Source organism: Notechis scutatus, chromosome 3 (genome assembly GCF_049901735.1).
Source record: "Notechis scutatus isolate UNSWTSFEM ecotype Mainland chromosome 3, rNotScu1.2, whole genome shotgun sequence".
Classification (NCBI taxonomy): Eukaryota; Metazoa; Chordata; class Lepidosauria; order Squamata; family Elapidae; genus Notechis; species Notechis scutatus.
In genome coordinates, this window is record NC_142011.1 from 38,248,126 (window position 1) to 38,269,148 (window position 21,023).

Consider the following 21,023-nt stretch of genomic DNA (forward strand, 5'->3'; position numbering starts at 1 on the left):
GAATTGTATTATAGAGCTGCAATTTTCACATGGATGAAAGACTGAATAAACCACAAGAATAAAAGAATACTAGCATTAGAGGGTTATAATTTGCAGTCAGGATGGCACGCCTTCCTGTGGAAGGAAATAAACATTTTAAGTGGGATTGTGATATAGTGTAGGAAAGAAGGAATTTAATTTCACTCCCTAGTTGGTTTCCTACCTCTCATACTAATGACATTTCAAATGAAGACTATTACTGGGGTGGAAAAGTTTGTTTTAGTCTCTGCTTTCTAACCTGAAAAAAGTCATGTGTTTTCCCATTCCAAATTGGTATGGTTTGTTTTGTGGGTTTTTTAGTACACATGCATATATGTACATACATGCATACAATGTTCAACATACTATTCCTAGATTTAATGTGATCCAAAGGGTTGTAGATATTGCTCACTATAGTTTAGAGTTATGCACAAAATTTTGCCACGCCTTCCCTATTCCAGTATCTACTTCCATTTTGAACTACAGTTATTGTGACACAAGTGGTTGACTCCGCTTCATTCATCTTCCAACAAAGAATACATTTGGGAAGCTTCAATTTGGATTCATGAACCAAGCAGGGGGGTTGAAGTTGATGATAAAAATGGATCTTGGAAATCCATGATTTTTAACAAAACGTATTTTAAATTCTGCTAGTCTTCCTTTCAATGTAGAATGGAGATTTCAATAATTTAACACCACCTTTTTTTCTCTCAAATGCATTAACTCATCTCTTTACTATGTTCTTATTACAACTGATTGTGACCACCTTCTAAGAGAAAGCTTCAATTTACTGTTAAGGACTTCCAACTACTATATTATTTTTATAAAACAAAATGTCCCTAAAAGATTTATTCAGAAAAATAATTTAAAATGTTGATTTATGAGCCATGGTGGCGCAGTGGTTAGAGTGCAGTATTACAGGCTATTTCTGCTGCCTGCTGGCTGCCTGCAATTTGGCAGTTCAAATCTCACTAGGCTCAAGGTTGACTCAGCCTTCCATTCTTCCAAGGTGGGTAAAATGAGGACTTAAATTGTTGGGGGCAATATGCTGACTCTGTAAAACCACTTAGAGAGGGCTGTAACTGTGAAGCAGTATATAAGTCTAAGTGCTGTTGCTATTGCTATTGATATCCATTACTTATAACTAATCTAACAAAAATAAGTAATCATAAACAAACCTCTTTTTCCATGGAATTTATCTCTCTCTTGTGTCCTTTTTCAAGCTGTTCTATTTTATCAGATGCTTCTTTTACTTCCAAAATAACAATAATTTACATTATTAACATTTAAATTAGTAAAGAAAGTAAAACATGTTATCTTTATAATAAAGTCCTCCATTTAAAATGAGAAGATAATTGACATATTTTTGTATGCTAAAATCATATCTCATCCTGATTTCACTGCAACCTCAAATAAGTAACCTGCTCCAAAATATATCACCAAGTCTTGGAGTGATAGCAGACCAATACTATTTAAAGATGTCAGCTGATAAAAAGTCATGTCAAGGAACAAGACAGGATGCTTATGCTGGATGGGATAACCTACTGCGTAAGTTTTTTGCAAGCTATTGCCAAAATGTCTCACTTTGTCAGGATTTTCTTAAGCCACTTTAGAGACAAGCCAACATGAGTACATGATAAGAATATTTTTAACAGGACATGTGTGTATGGCCTTTATCAGATATAAGTCACTTCCTTCTGCTTTTTTTCTGGGCATACACAGCTCTTGTAGGAGCAGGTGCTTGATTTTGTCTATCTTGACAATATACTTCCTGTAAATAAATCTCTTTTGGTTAAAGTTAAAAAAACATGATTCATTAATTTTGCTTAGATTAGATTCCAATGCTTTCTAATTCGCTGCCCAAGATATAACTAGGATCTGAACTTCTCCTGTTCCCTCATTCCATATGTATTATTTGTAATGCAGGAGTCCTTGATTTATTCAGTGACTGTTTTATGTTTATGATGATGCTGAAGAGTTATAACCCTGCCTATAGTTACAGTCATTGCAGCACCTAGTTACATGATAAAAATTAATGCACTTGGCAGTGCACGTGCCCTTATGATTTCAGGGGTATTGTGACTCCAATTCTTTCTATCCTTCCGAACAATAATCTTTGTAGTGAAGGCAGTTGTTCTGAAGGCTGGAAAGGCTCTTTCAGAAGCTGCAGCAAAAGACAAAAAGATTCAATAGACCCAGGCATGAAGGAGTGGAGAAGAGGCCAGGTCCCAAATACGGTAGGACAGAGAAAAGGCCTGGCTCCCAGATATGATGGATAGGGAGATGGCCCAGGCCTCCAATGCATGATGAGAGGGGAGAAGATCCAGGCTTCCTGGCTTGTGGCAAGTATGCCAGTGGGTCTATTCCCAGACCAAGCCTCCCAGCCTGCAGCAGTTTTCCATTTATCAGTGATGCTGAGCTTTCCCACACATGCTCCATTCCCTGAGGCATCCCCACACAATCTCTCAACAATCTGGGTAATTGTTTAACAACCGCAACTGGGAGAAACTGGATTGAAGTTGTTGAATTAAATGGTCATATGAGCATTTTGCTTAATGACTGCTTTGCTCAAACCAAGATTCTGGTCCCAATTGTGATTGTTAAGTCAAGGACTACCTATACCTTTTTCTATTAAAGTTATAAAGAGCTATTTCACTAGTTCCTACTTAGATTAGATTCCTGGTCTCAAGGAACACAATCCAATAGGAACCTCTGATAAATTCCACATATACTTTTTGCAATATGTTCCACATTTTGAATGTCAATTAATGTCTCAACAAAGTAAGTCCACTATATGCTTCATATGTGTTTATAATAAAGAGAACATAACAAAACAGGAGACAGTAATTTCAAAACCTCAACCAAAATTACACTTTCGCAACTCTCTTTTAATTTGTTGAAGATGACTTATGTGGCATTCATAAAGGATCAAATAAGAAAACAACAAATAAGATTATATAATTCTCCAAATATTAATGACTATTTTAGTTTGGTAGTTTATTATGCATCAAACATATGCCAGATATAATATTCTTACTTTTGTAATACTTTTCCAGTCTGATGTTCTCTGCTTGTACACGAAGTTCTTCAAAAGCCTTTATCATTCTCTAAAAATGTAAATAAAATTGGGTAAAAACAAATGTTCCAGAAGAAATTAATAGTCATATTTTATAAAGATATTCAGAGTAACAATAATATTTATTGTGTACAGTAGTGTCCCATGATATTAATATAATATTCAGTCATTGATATTTGCCTGCAATACTTTCTCTATGTTCAGGACTAGTTACTGTTCAACTTCCTCTTCATTTTTTTAAATTATTACTTTTTTTAGATTCCATTTGTTCAAGCAATAATGAAGTTTCTAGATATGATGTGATGGCATACTATTTATTGGGAATTAGTGTGGTATGGTAGTAATTATAGATACGATTGATAATGAGAATTCCATGCTCATCCAGAATCAGTCTATGGGTGACTTTGGACCAGGTTGTTAGGTGGGCTATAAAGGAAATAAATCAATAAAATCTTTCCAAAACATTAAAACAGAATAATGAAATAAACGTTAGACAAATATAGCAATAGCACTTATTTATATACCACTTCATAGTGTTTTACAGCCCTCTCTAAGCAGTTTACAGAGTCAGCATATTGCTCCCAACAATCTGGGTCCTCGTTTTAGCGACCTCAGAAGGATGAAAGGATGAATCAACCCTGAACCAGTGAAAATCTAACTGTTGGCAATTAGCCTGCAATACTGTCTTCTAACCACTATGTCACCACAGCTCGCTGGTCAATACAGTCAATTATATTTTCACTGAGTTTTTCTTAACTATAATTTTAAAAAGGGGGGGGGGGGGTAAAGGCCACAGCAATTTAGATATTGATGCATCACAACAATCTCTTTCTGCTTTTTTGCCATTTCCTCCATCCCTAGCTAAAAGATCTAATGGCCTCATCTAATGTCCTCAGGGTCCAGCTACAAATTCATTACTAAACTACAGGTCCAAACATTTATTTATTTTAAGTATTTTCAGTGTATTACCTCAATGTTATTGTTAAGATCCACATACATTTGTCTGGTTTCTTCTCGTTCACATTCATCTTTAACAAAATTGATATGGTAGAGTAAGAAATATTAGTGTCAAATAATATATATCAGTAATAATAACAATACATAATTCAAGTTAGGATTAAATTAGGATTAAATGTTAGTAGGTATTTAGGACAGAATATTTTATGATCTGTCATAATAAAGCAAGCTTTTCTGATTGTCCTATCAATTTTTCTATAAATTTTATTTTAAAAATGCTTTCTTCCTATGTTCTTGACATTTTTGAACTTTGGTGTTGGAGAAGACTTTTGAAATTATCATGGTTAGCCATGTAAACAAACAAATGATTCTTTGAACAAATCAAGCAGAGTTCTCCCTTGAGGCACAAATGACCCAGCTCAAATTATGATACTTAAGACACATTATATGAAGACCTAATCTCTTGAAAAGTCTATAATGCTGGGAAAAGTGGAAGAAAAGAAAAGACCATTAGTAGCAATATGGGTACACTCAATTATGCTGGCATACTTATGAGATTGAAAACAGATCCTCTTGGAGAAAATCTACCTATATGAGAACTAAGAATTGACATCAACTTAAAGGCATATAACCTATCCATCCATCTATCCATTCATCCATCCATTCTATGCTGAACCAAGTAATCAATTTTAATTTAAAACACCTTTTTAAATAGGTGTTTTTTAACTTCTATTTAGGCATGATAGTTCTTGAGGAATTGACCAGCCACCTAATAGTTCTGAATGTAAGATTGACATTATAGTATATGTAATAAAACATTTTGTGAAGAACCACCTCATTTTTTTATTTAGAAATTTAGAAAATTAATAAATTTAATATTTTTATTCACATATAAATAAGTAAAATAATATTTTTGATGTGATATATAGTATGAAAAAAGTAAAGGCTGATAAGAATATTTACATTTATTGCACTTCTCCACTGATTGCATACATTTTTCTTTGAGTAAGTTGCACAAATGTCTTGTAGCATTATTTCTGAAGAGAAAAGATAACATTAACAATATTATATTGCTTTACAAAGAAATTTCTTTACACAGCAATTTAAAAATTCTGGGAGTAGTTTCATCACCTGATTGTAAAAGACCTATTGCCAAAAAGGGGGAGGGAAAGATTTGTGCTGCTAGGCGCAAATTTTTAACAGCTTACTTGTTTTAACGAAATGCTTTGTTGTGGAAGGAAGCTTGCTTATTCATAATGAAAATGTCATACAACGTTTCTCCATGGCTGAGAAGAAATGCATATGCTCTTCATCCATTCCTGAGCCAGCATAAAACACTATTGATATTAAATTTGCTATTCTCTTTACCAAATTGTAGCTAGCCTTTTATTGCCTCTTTTCCCAATCACTGCAAGTTTTCTCACTTCTATCCAATTGAAGGGAGATACAAGTGTAATAAAGGGTGATAAAGTTTAACTTCCAGCTATCTCTGGTAATGTCAGAATAAAGAGAAAATGCTACTTTATCACCAGAATAGTTAAGATCAGCTAACAATTATTTCAGTCATGAGCTATGCTGAGATGAAATTATTGGTACCAAGGTATGATTTGATACCATAGTTTCATGAAAGTAGAGAAAATATTGAATTGGCTTGCTCAATAATAACAAATTGTTTATAAAAAAATCTGAAGTGTTGTGGTTGATCGATACCAGTGGTTCTCAACCTTTTCTTCACCACAGATCTCCTTTAAATATCTTTTAAGAATTCCAAGACTTAACTCAAGATTTAAATCATAACAGCACAGACACACACACCTGTGATATCGCAGCCCCCATAGGTCTGCAGACCACAGCTTGAGAACCACTGTTCTATATCATTTCTACCTAGGGCACTCTAGTATATCATCTATATAGTTATAGATATAGATACACAGTATCCATGGACCACTGGTGGTCTGCAAGAAAATGTTGGTGCTGTGCAGAAAAATTATTTGCATTTTTATATTGCACTAAATCAGGGGTCCTCAAACTCCTGGGCCGGATATGTGCAATGAATGTTTGTGTTGCTGCAGAGAGTCTCTGCCTTTGGGATCTTTTTGTGTGGGTCGGAGTGGGGTAGAAATTCCAACTTGGGGTCTGCTTCAGCCTCCTAGTGCGGGGCTTTGGATGAAGGCTGGAGGGAAGTGCCGCTGAAGGCGAAGAACTGGAGGGCCTTCTTTCAGTGGGACTGTATCATGGCCTGGAACTGGCTGACTATCTCAGCCCACTGAGCCTCCTTGACTTATGACCATTCATTTAGCAATCATTTGAAGTTATGAAAGTGCTGAAAAATGTATAGTCATCACACATATGATAGTCGTTGTATTTATGATTATTCCACCGTCCCAAGGTAAATGTGATTGCAACTTGGACTCTTGGCAACTGTCTCATATTTATAATCCACAGCAATGTCCTCCATAATGTGATCATGATTTGTGACATTCAGAAGAATGGGTTCATACTTATGACTATAGTGTTCCTTTACCACAGTAATTTACTTAATGATCATCATAAAAAGAGTACTAAAATTGGATCAAACTCAACATACAACTGCAATGACTTAGGTTTTAGGATAAAAATTCCAGTCCCAATTGTCAAGGATTATCTGTACTATGAATATAATATTTAGCTTTGTTTGAAATCAGCCAAGAAGGGTATTGCCGCTTGCTATAATCAATAATTTAAGTTCCATAAATTATTTTATTAGTAATTTATTTTAGTAATGTATTACTAGTATTACTTACTCTTTTAGAAGTTCATTGTTTTCATGTATTTCATCTTCAAATTTTAGGCTTAATTTTTCATTTTCAAACTAATAAAGATGCAAATGATATGTTTTAGTCTGAGTAAATTATGACTCCCAAATATAAAAACATGGACTTTTCTTCATGACTTTGGATGAGGAATGGCCAACTCATCTCACTTACCAGCTCTTAGGATCCCACTGCAATGGCATGATAACATGACTTAAAATCTACCTTAATATAGCATAGATTTTAAGCCAGCAACAATGAAGTTATGGTGAAGTTAGAAATACTATCTTTTCTAAAAGGTGGGGGGGATAGTGTATGCTTGGGTGAAACAGGATAAGGCGGCTATCAATGCCCAGCAAACAAATGGATTATTTAACAATTTTCTATGTTCACTCTTGGTACAGAAGGGTGAGTCTTAATGTCATTTTTCTATGAATTTTATTGAAACAAAAGTATATAAACATATCCATAATGATAGTGTCATGTGCAATCAGTAAAAACAGCTTTGACAAATCTCTGAAATTTTGAATGAGATGAATTGGGAAACAGAAAGATTATTGTTTACAATTACCCTAACATACAATGGAAAAATAATAAAACATTCACAGAACTCATCTTAAAATTGCATAAAAGCTTAAATGTTAAGTTTTTAGAATTTTTAATTTTCTGTATTACTTTATTTTGAAGTCATTTCAACATACAATAAAAACTTGCCTGTAATTCTTGAATGGCTTTACGCAATGCTTCAATGATCTTTCTATTTTCTTGCAATTTTTTCTCTTTTTCCTTTAATTCATATTGTACACTGACTTTCCATCTCTTAATCTTTTCTGCTTCTTTATAAAGCCTTGAATAAAGCTCATTCATTGTCTCCATATTCTACAAAAATAGGTTTCAGTGTAATAAACAATTAATTAAATAAGTGTTATCTCATTTTAGTACACAAATTTGCCATTAAATCTGGCCTTGAATATACTCAAAATATGCAACATAAAAAGAAGAGGCTATAATATTGTCAATAAAATATTTTTCTCATCTCAGAAAATGTTATCCACAACGATTTAAATTATTACGGGCAATGCACTAGTAATATGAAAAAAATGAGATGAGTAATTTTCTATAATTAGCTAATTACTTTTTCTTGTAGGTGATTATTTCTTAATAGTACCCTTCAGGAAATTGTATTTATTTCATAACTGTATCAAAAGTTGATTTTTTTAAAAATCTACTTACATGTTTACATCAAAAAAATCATCACCAATCTAAAGCAGTTTCATTTTTAGCCTAAATTAACTCTGAAGTTTTTATCAGAAAAACAAGTTTGATGCTATGAGCAGCTTTCTTTAAGGATGGCTAAATTTCATGATCCATGAAACTGTCACATGCTGTCATGGATAGCTATTTAAAATTTTAAAAAATCATTAAAGTAAGTATACATTTAGAACAGAGAAGTAAGATAAATGATATATAGCCTTTGTTCTCATTCATATTTTTCAGTATGAATAGTTACCTTTCCCTCAATAAAAGTTTTTTTCCTATTCATGTAGTTTCAAAAGTATTGCTGTACAATGGACAAAACCAATCATATCTACATTATCTACCTGTAAGAATTAGCCAAATATTAAAAGTTCATTATTTTCTCTAGAAAGTGATAAAGAAATATAATAAACTTGGCACATCTAAACTGTGTATTAACATATTAAACAAAAAAGCTGCACGAAGAACTGTTATATTAAAAAAATGTGAACTATTTCATATTGAGTGAAAAACACTTCAATAAGGTCATAGAAATGCAGATAAAAATGTACTAAAGATTGACTTCTGGTTTGGGCTTCTTCGGCAATGGACCGAAATCTGCAATTGTGCGTGGTTTCGATCCGTGCTCGCCACCGGAGCGGCCCGATCTTTTGGATTCGGGGCTGAAGCCACACCATAGAGGTAAAGAGGGGGCAGACTGCCAGCTGAGTTGAGGGGAGCCACATCTCTCTTCCTCGGCTGGCCATTACTCCCTTTCCCGAAGGCGGTTGTAGCAGTGGTCAGAAATGGCCACCTCAAAGAGGAACCCGACCGGACAAGATTGAGCAGGAGGGAAGACAAAGGGGAGAGCTTGACAGACCAGGCTAAGCAGAGACAACATCTATGCAAGGTACCCTGGAACTAAAAGTATTAAGAGTGTTATTCCTAAAAGAAGATTTTTTAAAGTGTTAGCAAAGAGAGGGGAAAAGCAAAATAGATTTTTTCTTCTCATATTGACAGTTACAATCGGCTTTGAATGTTAAGAAGAAATTTAAATAATAAATTTGTGTTAATTTACTTTGACACTAATAGCAATTTTAAGCTGAAATTAAAGTGTCAAAGGGAAAATAAAGATTTTCTGGATACTCTAAAGCCCTTAAAAGGAGGAAAGTGGAGGAAAAAAAGAAAGGGTGGAACTTGGAAGCAACAGAGAGTGCCACCTGGAAATAAAAGGAATTAACAGTGAAACTTTAAAAAGACTTCCAAAGGATACATTGTAACTGAAACTTTGGTAAAAGATAACAGAGCCCCCGGAAAGGAAAAGTGGAAGAAAGAAGCAAGAAGAAACATTGGATTACTTGGCAATTTTTGGAATTTTGGGTGTTGGATTTTTAGCGGTTTGAATTAAAATCAATCGGGTGGTTGTTTAAAAGTGTTTAAAATGGCAGTACTCCTTGAGGAATTAAAAATGGAACTTAAAAAATGAAAGAAGAGTCACAAGAGGGAGGAGGATCCTTTGGCTTTGCACTTCAATTCTTAGAAATGGAGATTTTGAACTATGAAAAACAACAAGAAATGCTTGAAGAACAAGAAGGGTTGGACAAAGAAGAAGCCATCTTTAATGATCGAACAATGCAACATGGGGTAAAATGGAAAAGGGGGGAAAGGAGTTAAAAATTCAAGATTTGAGGAAACAACTAAAAAAAAGAATAGTTTGAAAAATAAACACATTAGGAAGAAGCATAAGAGAGGATTACAGAAGGGAGAATCAGAGAGAGGGGGGGACAAAAAGGGTGGTGAGAAAAAGAGGGGAAAGATAAAAAGGAAAAGAAGTTATAAGGGACAGAAACAGGAAATAAAGAAACGGGAAACGTACAAGGATTAAAGGTATTAGCCATTAGAGATAATGGTTAAAATATAAATTAAAAGAGGATTCTGCAAGGGTACAAGAGATAGTGTTGTTATATTAGAAATGGTAATGAGCTAGAAAATATGAAACATAGGTGATTAAAGTGAAAGATAAAACTGGTATTGTTATGTAATGGTATGCTTACTAATAATTAAATGTAATAAAGAAAGGCAATAAATGGAAATAAGAAGGAATAAAAATACTTGATGATTTATAAAATTACAATTGAAAAGAAATGCAAAAGATTTTTAATGAAATCAATATCAGCTGCCAGGATGATTTTGAATAGAATAACTAATTTATTCATTATTTTTATATATATTTTCTTTTTTTAGAATTTAGTGTGTATTCTTAAGGGAAAGTACCAAGCGGAATTTGGTTGATGAGAGTTATATGATATAAAATAGATATTAGAAACTGAATGTTATAATTGTATAATGTATAAATTAAATGTTTGATGAGATTTGAAAGGATAATAATTATAAGATTTAAAGGTGACACACTCTACTTGGTAATCATAGGGGAAAACCTTGCTTTTTAATTCTTGGAAGGGGAGGGAATTATCTTTTTTCCTTTCCCTTTCAGGATGATAATGGAAAAAGAATATATGAAATGGTAAACAGGACAGACAAAAGTACAAGTATAATGACTAGAAAGATATAGAAATTTAGAAAAAGATTGAATTAGAAAGGAATGAGACAATCATAAAATAAGGTTGAGGAAAGTAAGGGAAGGGAAAAATTATTGAGAAATTGATAAAATAGTCACAAGATATGAAATTGAATATATAAGATGAATATGTAACTGAGATTATGTCTGTATGAAGATGTGATAACCTGGAATCATGCTGTTCTCAAAAAAATATACTTTATTTTCATTATGTTTTGTGAAACTTTTACAAAAAAAAACTGTACTAAAGATTGCATTTTGCCAATACATTACCAGATAATTAATAAATACACTGATGAGCTATTTTATACACATGAGTAAATAGGGTTCTGTATTTTGATAGGAATATTATTTTCATTTTGACATGGAGTATAGCTGCTGATCTAAAATAGCTACCCTCTTATTATCTCACAAAATATTAATAATGAATATAACCAAATCCCAAATTAATGCAATCTAAATTTTAATACAACTTTTATAATTATATAATTAACTAACCTCTTGCTCTATGTCAGGCACAAGCATTACTTTCTCTGGAGAAGGGTCTGTAAAATGAAACATTTTATTTTGACCATTCAATATGAATATTTCTTTTTTGTAACAATTTTATTAAAGTTTATAGTTACAAAGATAAAAACTACAAACTAAGAAAAATACAAAGAATAAAAAATATAAAGAGAAAATAATGTATAGTAAAGAAAATGTATATAAGAAAATAACTTCCCCCTTCATCATGTCAAGTACAATTTCATTAATATCACCCTCTCTAATACAACAAAAGCTCCCTTCCTCCCATATCTCATCTTATGTATAAACAATTCTTAAACCCTCATTTAATCCTAATCAGCAAGGCACATTAAGATTTTTTTTACAAATTTTACAAATAAATATTACCTGAGATAACAGCATAACCATTTTAACCTTAATGAAATGAACTTGTTTTTATTTGTAGCACAGTAATTTATCACTTTCTCTAAAAATACAGCAGATCTCTTCTTCCCCATCTTATCTTTTATCTATAAATATTTAAAGCTAGTCATTTGGTCAGCAAAAATCCATTATGATCTTACCAGAAACAACAAAGTTTATACTTTAACCTTGATCAAATAAACCAACTTTATTTTCCTTAACTTGCTTTTAAAATCTTATTTTTAATTCCTTTAAAGTGTCCCAGAATTCTACTTTTCTGTCTCCTCAGAAAGTCTTTAAAAGACTTTTAAATCCAAAATGAAATTTATCGAAGTCATTTTTTTAAATTTGTATATAAATTTTAATTAGTAAATCATTTGGCAGATTCATGCGTACGTATATCCAGTGGAACATTTTTACTTATATCATTCTTGTAACCTGTCATTTTTAATCCATTTACAAATCAGCATGTCTTGTCCAGTAAAGCATGTCCCGATTCTATAACCTCTTTTAAATAATTTTATGATAGCAATTTTAAGAGTAATTTTGGAGTGCATTGTTCCCAAATATTTATCTCAAACCAGAATAATTTGCTCCATTCTGTATTAGTGGGTCTCTTTTCCTATACTTATACTTTTAGTTTTTCCTGGTTCCCTCTAGCTTTAGTCTTCAAATTGCCATCTTATCTAGAAGTTTCTTCCTGGATCACAGGAAGGTTTTTTATACTTATTTCAAAATCATTTTTAAATAAAATTCTAACTTTTTTTTTCCAAAGGGAAGATTCTTGTAGTTAGTTTCAAATCCAAATGACCCCTTAACCCATTTATAACTTTGCAAAATCAGTTCTAATCATTTTTTTTGCTGTTTATTCTCAAATTGTTTTTTAATTCCAATTCCAGGGGAAAATAGCATAAAGTACAACTCTCATTAAAGAAAGAGGGGGAAAAACAGTGATTCTTCAAAGATAGTACATGAAACAAATAGTAGATAAAACTTGACTGACTGCATAAGGATGGGTGAAAGAGTAGGAATGAAGAAACACTAGAAATGGATGGATAACTGATCACATCCATTGTTTGGGGAAAAATAGAGATCCCTCCTTCTGATTGAAAAACTGGTGGTGCTGGATGGGACCTGTAACTGCATGAAAAATCATTCAAAGGCTGCTGTTGGTTATGTTTTGAAGTCTTCAAAATAAGAGTGGACTTTTATGGTAAGATATCCAAAGAAGTGGGAATATTGAAATTGGCTATCTAAATGAGGTGAGAGAAGAGACCCTCTGAATTATGAGGGTATGCGACAGTGGTGGGATTCAATTTTTTTTACTACCGGTTCTGTGGGCATGGCTTGGTGGGGAAGGATACTGTAAAAACTCCAGTCAGAGGTGGTATTTGCTGGTTCTCTGAACTACTCACAATTTCCACTACCAGTTCTCCAGAACCGGTCAGAACCTGCTGAATACCACCTCTGGTATGTGAGTAGTCCGCTCACCTCAATTTAGCCACAAGTGAGAATAGTGCCATAAATTGATTTCAAGCTGGATTGTATTGTCAGTCCTTACAAGACACGGGTAAATTCAAAAATTAGATACAGCAGGTGTTCAAGAAAAAATCTTTATTATTACAGAGTAGAATAACAAATTCCTGAAAGCCTTTCAGTTTCTATTTCATCTTATATTGAGCAAAAGTGGCGAGGTGTTATTTTGAGTTGTGTAGAATTACATAATCTCATCTGAAACTTTCCGCCCCACCCCCACCCCCATTTATTCATTTTTTTCCTTATTCCTAAGGCCAGGTCTACAATTTTTCATAAGTATTAACTCAAAGTGGAATAGCTCTTGGAATTTAGTAAAGTAAATACAGTAATATATAAAATGTTATCTGGTATTATTTTGATTTTTGGAGTTCCAGGAACTAGATAAATTCATTTGTAGTGTTAGCTCCAATATTTCTGGCCTGGATCCATGATCAATCTTAGTCTTTTGAGCACTTGTGTCCATATTCCAATCTTCCTTTTTCTGGTAAGGTTTTGAGAAAATAGCAGAATAGAGGATGCTGGATAAAGCAGGTTATCTAGATCATGTTTGGGTAGCATCTTACTCTTTTGAGCACTCTTTGAGAAAAAGAAGTGCCACCAATCTTGAAGAAGGCAATGGTCTAGCTCTTTCCTGAAGCAGCTGTTCCTAGATTCAACACTATTAGACAATTTCTGTCCGTATTCCAATCTTCCTTTTTGTGGTAAGCTTTAGAGAATGTAGTGGAATAGAGCATGCTGGATAAAGCAGATTATCTAGATTCCTGTTTGGGTAGAATCTGAACATAACTTAAAAACAGTACTGGTTATTCTGATAGATGGCTGTTGTTGAGATTTGAATGGAGATAATACGCTCCTCATCATACTTTCATACTTCTTAGCAGCATTCTATTTATCTAGAACACCTACATATGTATGGGGTAGGGAATATCATTCTAATGTCTTTCCTAAATTGATGGCTCTAATTCCTCCATAGTCATGGAGGAATTGCAGCTGAACCCATGATTGTCACAACACTTAGCTCTTTCTTATACTATCTAACATTTACATGAAACCACTGATTTGAACTGAGACCCTATCAGTGTGGGCATGATAATGAGCTTTACATCTCCATCTCAAGCTGGACTGAAAATCCTGTCAAGTATCTAGAAACTGTGAGGGACTGCATGGAATGAATCCTAAGAAAACAAAATTATTAATTGTACAACACAACATATTGACTCCCAATTTTGTTCTGTTTATTGCTCTAAATGGTCCATAGTGTGAAAGATCAGGTTCATGATTTTGGAGTTTCCATTGGGCATGTCTCCTGCTAGAATAGCAAATAAAAGCAACAGCCAAGGAGGTCTTTTCCCAGTTTAGCTGGATACACCAGATAGCAATAGCAATAGCTCTTAGAATTATACACCACTCTATAGTGCTTTACAGCACTCTCTGAACGGTTTAAAAATATCAGCATATTGCTCCCAACAATCTGGGTCCTTATTTTACCGGCCTCAGGAGGAAGGCTGAGTCAACCCTTGAGCCAGCCAGTCTTGAACTCTTGGCTATACTCCATTCTAACCACTGCGCCACTACAGCTGCTATGTAGGTGTAGGTTTCCTGAACCAGAAAATCCTGGCAACAGTGTTAAGCAGCATTAATAACAGTATTAATAACAGTATTAAGTGCCAGAGCTCACTGTAAGAGCATTGCCAAAAAGGCATTAAGAGTTATAAATCTAATCTTACGAAGCTTCTCCTCTGGAAATATTGAATTGCTAACTAGGGCATACAAAACCTTTGCTAGACCAATACTCGAATACAGCTCATCTGTCTGGAATCCACACTGTATATCAGACATTAATACAATTGAGCGAGTCCAGAAGTATTTCACAAGAAGAGTACTACATTCCTCTGCTAGCCTATATACCCTAGAAGAGAATACCCTATACCACCAGTCTTGAAATTTTGGGATTGTACAATCTTGAACTACGCCGTCTACGGTTGGACTTAAGCGTAGTACACAAAATTATCTGCTACAATGTCCTACCAGTCAATGACTACTTCAGCTTCAACCGCAACAATACAAGAGCACACAACAGATACAAACTCATTGTTAACCACTCTAAACTTGATTGCAGAAAGTACGATTTCAGCAACAGAGTGTTCAATGCCTGGAATGCACTATCTGACTCTGTAGTTACATTCTCAAACCCTCACTCCTTTAACCTCAACTATCCACTATTGACCCCACCCCATTCCTAAGAGGTCTGTAAGGGGCATGCATAAGTGTACATCGTGCCTCCCGTCCCTGTCCTATTGATTTAATCATACCTATTTTCTGTACTCTTACTCATGTTTATACTTATACCTATTATTTTGTAAGCAATTGACAAATCAAATAAATACACAAACAAACAAACAAACAAATAAATAAATAAATAAATAAATTATTCATATCCTTAACTACATATATTTACATTACTACTATATAATGCAGTGATACGGCTACCTATTGCAACATAAGATTTATATTCCCATCACTATACTGATTGTCAGTAGCTTTTAAAATCCAATTTAAAATGCTGGTTTTATAGGAACTTTCTTGTCCAAATAGATTTTATCTGTCTTCTTTATAATTATCAAAGAACAGTTGCTTAAAAACATGGTCCCACTAAAAATTAGCGGATGTGGACCTGAAGGCAGATTTTCTCTGTTGAACCCATCAAATTTTGGAACATCTTGTTTCTACTTTAGCCTCTTTGCTATTGGTCTTCCTTGTTTAAGATAAAATGTGAATTTTAGTGATAATGTAGAAATACCATTTTTATTTAGAATTTTATTTGTCAATAGTATTCATCAGGTTTGATATAGTGGATTTTTTAAAATATTCTGTTTCATAGTTTTTATCCACATTATGTTTGTAAATATTCAGAATCATGATAAAAGGGCAATATATGCATATCTAGTGTATTTAATGAATTAATGTACTAAAATATTATTGAATGAGGTTATTAATTATATTATTCTATGTGTATACTACAGTATACACTATATACTATAGAATACATTTCCTTCTGGGCACATGTTCATCTGGTTACCATAAAATATAAATGAAAAATAAAATGAAACATAGAAAATAAAAATGCAACAGAGAATCTATCAATTACATATATAAAACAATGCAATTTTAAATCCAGCAATCGATTCATTAACGTACCAATGACTTCTATATGTTTTGAAATATTTTTCATCCCATAAGATGAGTTATAATATTCTTCTGTTCCATTACTAAAATTCTGGAAAAAATTATGAAATAGTAATATATTATAACATATTAACTCACAGATATAGCACATTGATCTCTATATATCTATATCTATCTATCTATCTATCTCTATCTCTAGCTCTGTGTGTGTGTGTGTGTGTGTGTGTGTGTGTGTGTTCTATCATAACTCTGAACGCCTCGAGCAATTTCAACCAAACTTGGTACACCGATGACTTACCCTCTGGAAATAAATATTGTAGAGGTAAGACACCCCTAACACCCCTCGGGGTGTTTATGTGTGCCTTAAAATGGCTTCTACTGCATAGCACAGTGAACTTGCCATGGTAACGGCTCCACAGTACCCCAGTACTCCACAAGGGGGCTCCCTCTCAGCCCTCCAAGGAAACATCAGGCGATTGGCCAAGTGCAATCAAAAAAATGAAACACCAGCAAAAAAAAAAAAAAACCGAGGAGAGGAATAGGAGAGTTGTGATGCTGCACGAGAGACAGTACAACAGGATTACAGGATTTTTCTGTCTAATACAGGATTGGGATAAATAAATACCCGGCAACAACCAGGTTATCAGCTAGTAATGTATGAAGATGAAATTAAATTATGATTCAGAATGAAAAAGTCAGTTAAAATTAATTATTCATTCACAGGACAAGTTTAGAACTACTAAAGTGTTAGAAAATGATTTCACAAGATAAACTAACATTATTCTGCATTTACTTAGGGGAAAAAAGGATATTTTCATATTTACCTGAAAGAAGCCCTCATCCCGTGTACTTGTTTGTGGTTTGACTGCAGACACCTGAGTGTTACTCAGTCTTGGTGGTACAAACAATTTAAATTTAAAAGATTTATCTTCTTCTTTCTCACTCTAAAAAGAAACCAGACTCAAATCTCAAAATAACATTTAGCAATGTTTTACCAGGGGTGGGCTGTTGGGGGCTCGCAGAGGCTTGGGCAATCCCCTAGCTAAGATTTTGCAGGGCTCAGTGAGCCCCCAAATCCCATTCCTGGCTGGCCCCACCGCACAAGTGGGGATGAAAGAGATGAGAGAAATGAGAGAAAAGGGAATTCTCCTTTTCTCTCTCTCCTCTCTCTCTCTTTCATGTGTGTACACACACACAAGCAGGACACCCTCCTGGGCCAGGATCACAGCAGCGGCAATGGCAACTCCTCCTCCCGCTACCTCCACTGCATGTTCATGTGAGTAGCCAGCTGCGCTGCGCAGGAGAGCCAGAGCTCTTCCCTCCCTGCATTTAGTGGTGGCGGTGGCAGCTGCTCTTCCCTTCCTGAGCTGACATGAAGGGAACCGTGGCTTGCGCTGAGCTGCCCACAAATGACGTGGAATCGTAAAAAGCAGCCATCGCAAATGAGAGAGAGAGAAAAGAGAAGGGGGAGAGGGACACAGAAATGAGAGAGGGAGCTGGAGGGAGAGAATGAGAGAGAGGGAAAAGAGAGGGAAACAAATAAGGGAGAGAAGGAAGAAAAAAGAAAGGAAAAAAGAAAGAGGGTGAAGAAAAAGAAAAAACAAAGGGGGAGAGAAAGAGAGAAAAGGGGAGAAAAAGAAAGAGAAATGGGAAAATGATGAAGGAAGAGAATGAGACAGGAAAAAGAAACTAATGAGAAAGAGAAGGGGAGGGGGAGAGAAATGAGAGAGCTGGAAGGACAGAATAAAAGAGGGAAATAAATAAGAGAGAAGGGGGAAAGGAAGAAAGAAAAAGAAAGATGAAAGGGAGAGGGGATGGAAAAAGAGAGAAACACAGAAATGGGAGGGAGGGGGACACAGAGAAAGAGGGGGGAGGGAGGGAGATACCCATTTCCCACAGAAAACAGGAGCAACAAAACCCTGGGTAGGCATGGCTGGGGGTCATGTGACTGAGTGGGAGTGGTGTTGAGTTGGCCATGCCTACCCAGCCACCCACCCCCAGACAGTCATTAGGGCAAAGGGCCCCTTGCTAAAAAATTTGAAGCCCACCCCTGCTTTATTGCACATATTGATTGCATTAAGTTGCTTCTCTTTGCACTTTTTCATACTCTGCAGATCAGAGTACGAGTTCTTATACAATTTACTACTAGATACCAGTAATAAGCTATAACTATATAGTAGGCTAGCATTATTACTATTCTAATGGTTGGGATAAAAATTTAAAAAAAAATTACTTATATTCAGTGGTGGGATTCAATTTTTTTTTACTACCGGTTCTGTGGGCGTGGCTTGGTGGGCATGGCAGGGGAAGGATACTGTAAAATCTCCAGTCAGAGGTGGTATTTGCCAGTTCTCTGAACTACTCAAAATTTCTGCTACCAGTTCTCCAGAACTGGTCAGAACCTGCTGAATTTAACAGCAGGTTCTGCTGTTATTTAACAGGAAAAAAGCCAATTTCAATTAAATAAACTATTATTCATGAGGCAATGACATAAACTGGAATCAAACATATACATAGGAATCTTAGAACATAAGATCATGGTAAGCTGCTTTGCTATGAGATACATACAGTTAGCTATGACTCTCTCCTCAGTTTAGAGCCTCAGTTTAGACAGCTTTTGAATTGCCTAAATATGTTCTTTTGATTTCTTAATACAAAACACTTTTATTTCTAATCTAGTGTTTTATTACACTGAATTTTTATTATTATAATTCAAGTTAAGAAAAACATTTACCATGGATGTTTTCATTGCTGATTTATTTTTGTAAACCATTGGAGTCTCTGGCAGATTCAGAAGCATACAAATGGAATAAACTAACAAACATAGAAATAAATGATAAAATATTTAGCTGGTATTAACACTATTTAGAATACTTTTCTGGATAAAGTTGATTTAATTTTGCATAGGTTTCATTACTATATATGAAAAGTCTCCATAGAATTGCTCTTTTTTTCCTGGATATTTTAGTGAAGAATGTTATGGTACCAATAAAATAGAAAAGTGGGGATAGAAGTCCAAGGCCCTTATCAGAAAAGGAGGGCTTTCAAATTTAGCAAGACTGACTTATGGTAAAGCACAGAGAAAGGATATGCCTAAGGCCACAAAATTTAAACATTATCTAGAGGGAAAGAAGCAAGTACAAAAACATATTTAAAATCAAAATATAATAATAAAACTGCCTTTGACTGAACTGTCAAGAAATAATGATGAACTTACAATGTGTTTATTTAGTTAAAATATAATAACAGAATAACTGAAGCCACAGCTATTTACCTGTAAATGACTCCCAATCAATTCAGAAACGTTCGTTATCAATATGTTTAGGAATATGTAAACAAATGTACTTCTTTTCTAGTTGTCTATAATTCTCTCCTCTTACTTTACTCTCTCATGGATTTCTAGATCAATTGTCAATCTTTCAGCATTTTGAAAAGCCTATCAGCATAAAAATAATAATGTTCAGGTAAATCTTAACTTTAATCTGAGACAGTGTCATCTGTCAACATTACTAATGAAACAAAGAATCAAACTTAACTAAATGTAGATTTTACATTCCAAGGACAATGAATGCAAATGCCAAATAGCACATTACTAACATGTACTATAGCGAGCAGAGATTTTGTTTTTAATTAAATAGTGCATGCATTTCGCTATTAGTTGACATATTTAATTAGTTGGCATATTTAATATTTAACAATAGCAATCGAACATTTTTATTGTTAAACATTTCTTTTATAGCGCAATAGTATCTATAACCGAAAAGCTTTAGAATCATGCATAAAGATCACAAACATAAGATCCCGTTCTCAGCCCCGAGAAAATGTTACTCTCGGACACATGGAGGTTGCGAGGAATGGAAATACAGCTTTTGGGCCAGGAGACCCGTGCATGAATGAATCATTACCTCAAACAGCACCTCCGGGCGTAACGACCCAAAAACTGGAGCAAATAAAAAAGAAAAAGGCGGGAAACAAATCGATCCAGAGCCGTGTGCAAAAGCGCGAGCCGCAGGTCGGCGGTTTAACGCCTTTTCCTTCAGGTAAATTCTGAGAGGGGGCGGGGGCGGGAAGGGGCGTCTGCCCAAAGATTAAGCATTAATGGTCAGTATCTCGTTAATCGGCGGTTCACCCGCCCGCCTCGCAGGTAGACTCCATCCTCCCGCGATCCCTTCGCAACAGTCGGCCCTTCTTGTCCCAAAGGTGCTTTTTTCAAGAGGCAACTGGACTTTCTGGTTTTTCTTTGAAGACGTTTCGCTGAAGAAGCTTCTTGGATGAGAAGCGAAAACCAGAAAGTCCAGTTGCCTCTTGAAAAAAGCACCTTTGGGACAACCATGACCTGGATGACTGAGAATCTCCATAGACAGTTGGATCTTCTTTCACGTTTTGTTGATGAAGACAACCCTAAGTCTTCACAAAACCTCAACTGTTGTAGCGAATTGGACTGAACACTATGATAAGAACTGGGGGGGAAGTATGTTAAGACATGAGAAAGAACTGTGGCTTCGCAAACAGATGCCCGTCCCGGATTCAGTTCTGGAAAGCCGCCGATAGCTGGTCTGGGTAAACTACCTTTCAGATGAGTAAGGCTACTCAACCTTCGCAAATGGTGTCAGGAAATCAGTCAAGGTCTCGCCGTCACTTGCATCTAAAAATGGAGCAAGCCGATTTCAATGACGCCGAATTGGGAAGCATTACATTAGAGAATCTGCGTGTAGCCAAATCAGATAAGATAACG

The 21,023-nt window shown here is 34.8% G+C and overlaps 1 protein-coding gene across 1 annotated transcript in view; it reads right to left on the reverse strand.

Moving 5' to 3' along the window:
- Positions 1–19,726, reverse strand: part of SYCP1 (synaptonemal complex protein 1) — a 69,306-nt gene extending 49,580 nt beyond the window's left edge. Inside the window, exons 1-11 of the mRNA XM_087959541.1 lie at positions 19,563–19,726; positions 19,023–19,069; positions 17,113–17,232; positions 16,301–16,379; positions 11,156–11,202; positions 7,558–7,722; positions 6,835–6,902; positions 5,015–5,088; positions 4,064–4,122; positions 3,056–3,125; positions 1,197–1,270 (exon numbers count right to left, since the gene is read on the reverse strand). Of these exons, the coding sequence (XP_087815667.1) occupies positions 1,197–1,270; positions 3,056–3,125; positions 4,064–4,122; positions 5,015–5,088; positions 6,835–6,902; positions 7,558–7,722; positions 11,156–11,202; positions 16,301–16,379; positions 17,113–17,232; positions 19,023–19,061 (795 nt within the window). The 5' untranslated portion in view covers positions 19,062–19,069; positions 19,563–19,726. The remainder of the gene's footprint in view (positions 1–1,196; positions 1,271–3,055; positions 3,126–4,063; positions 4,123–5,014; positions 5,089–6,834; positions 6,903–7,557; positions 7,723–11,155; positions 11,203–16,300; positions 16,380–17,112; positions 17,233–19,022; positions 19,070–19,562) is intronic.
- Between the last annotated feature and the right edge of the window lie 1,297 nt (positions 19,727–21,023).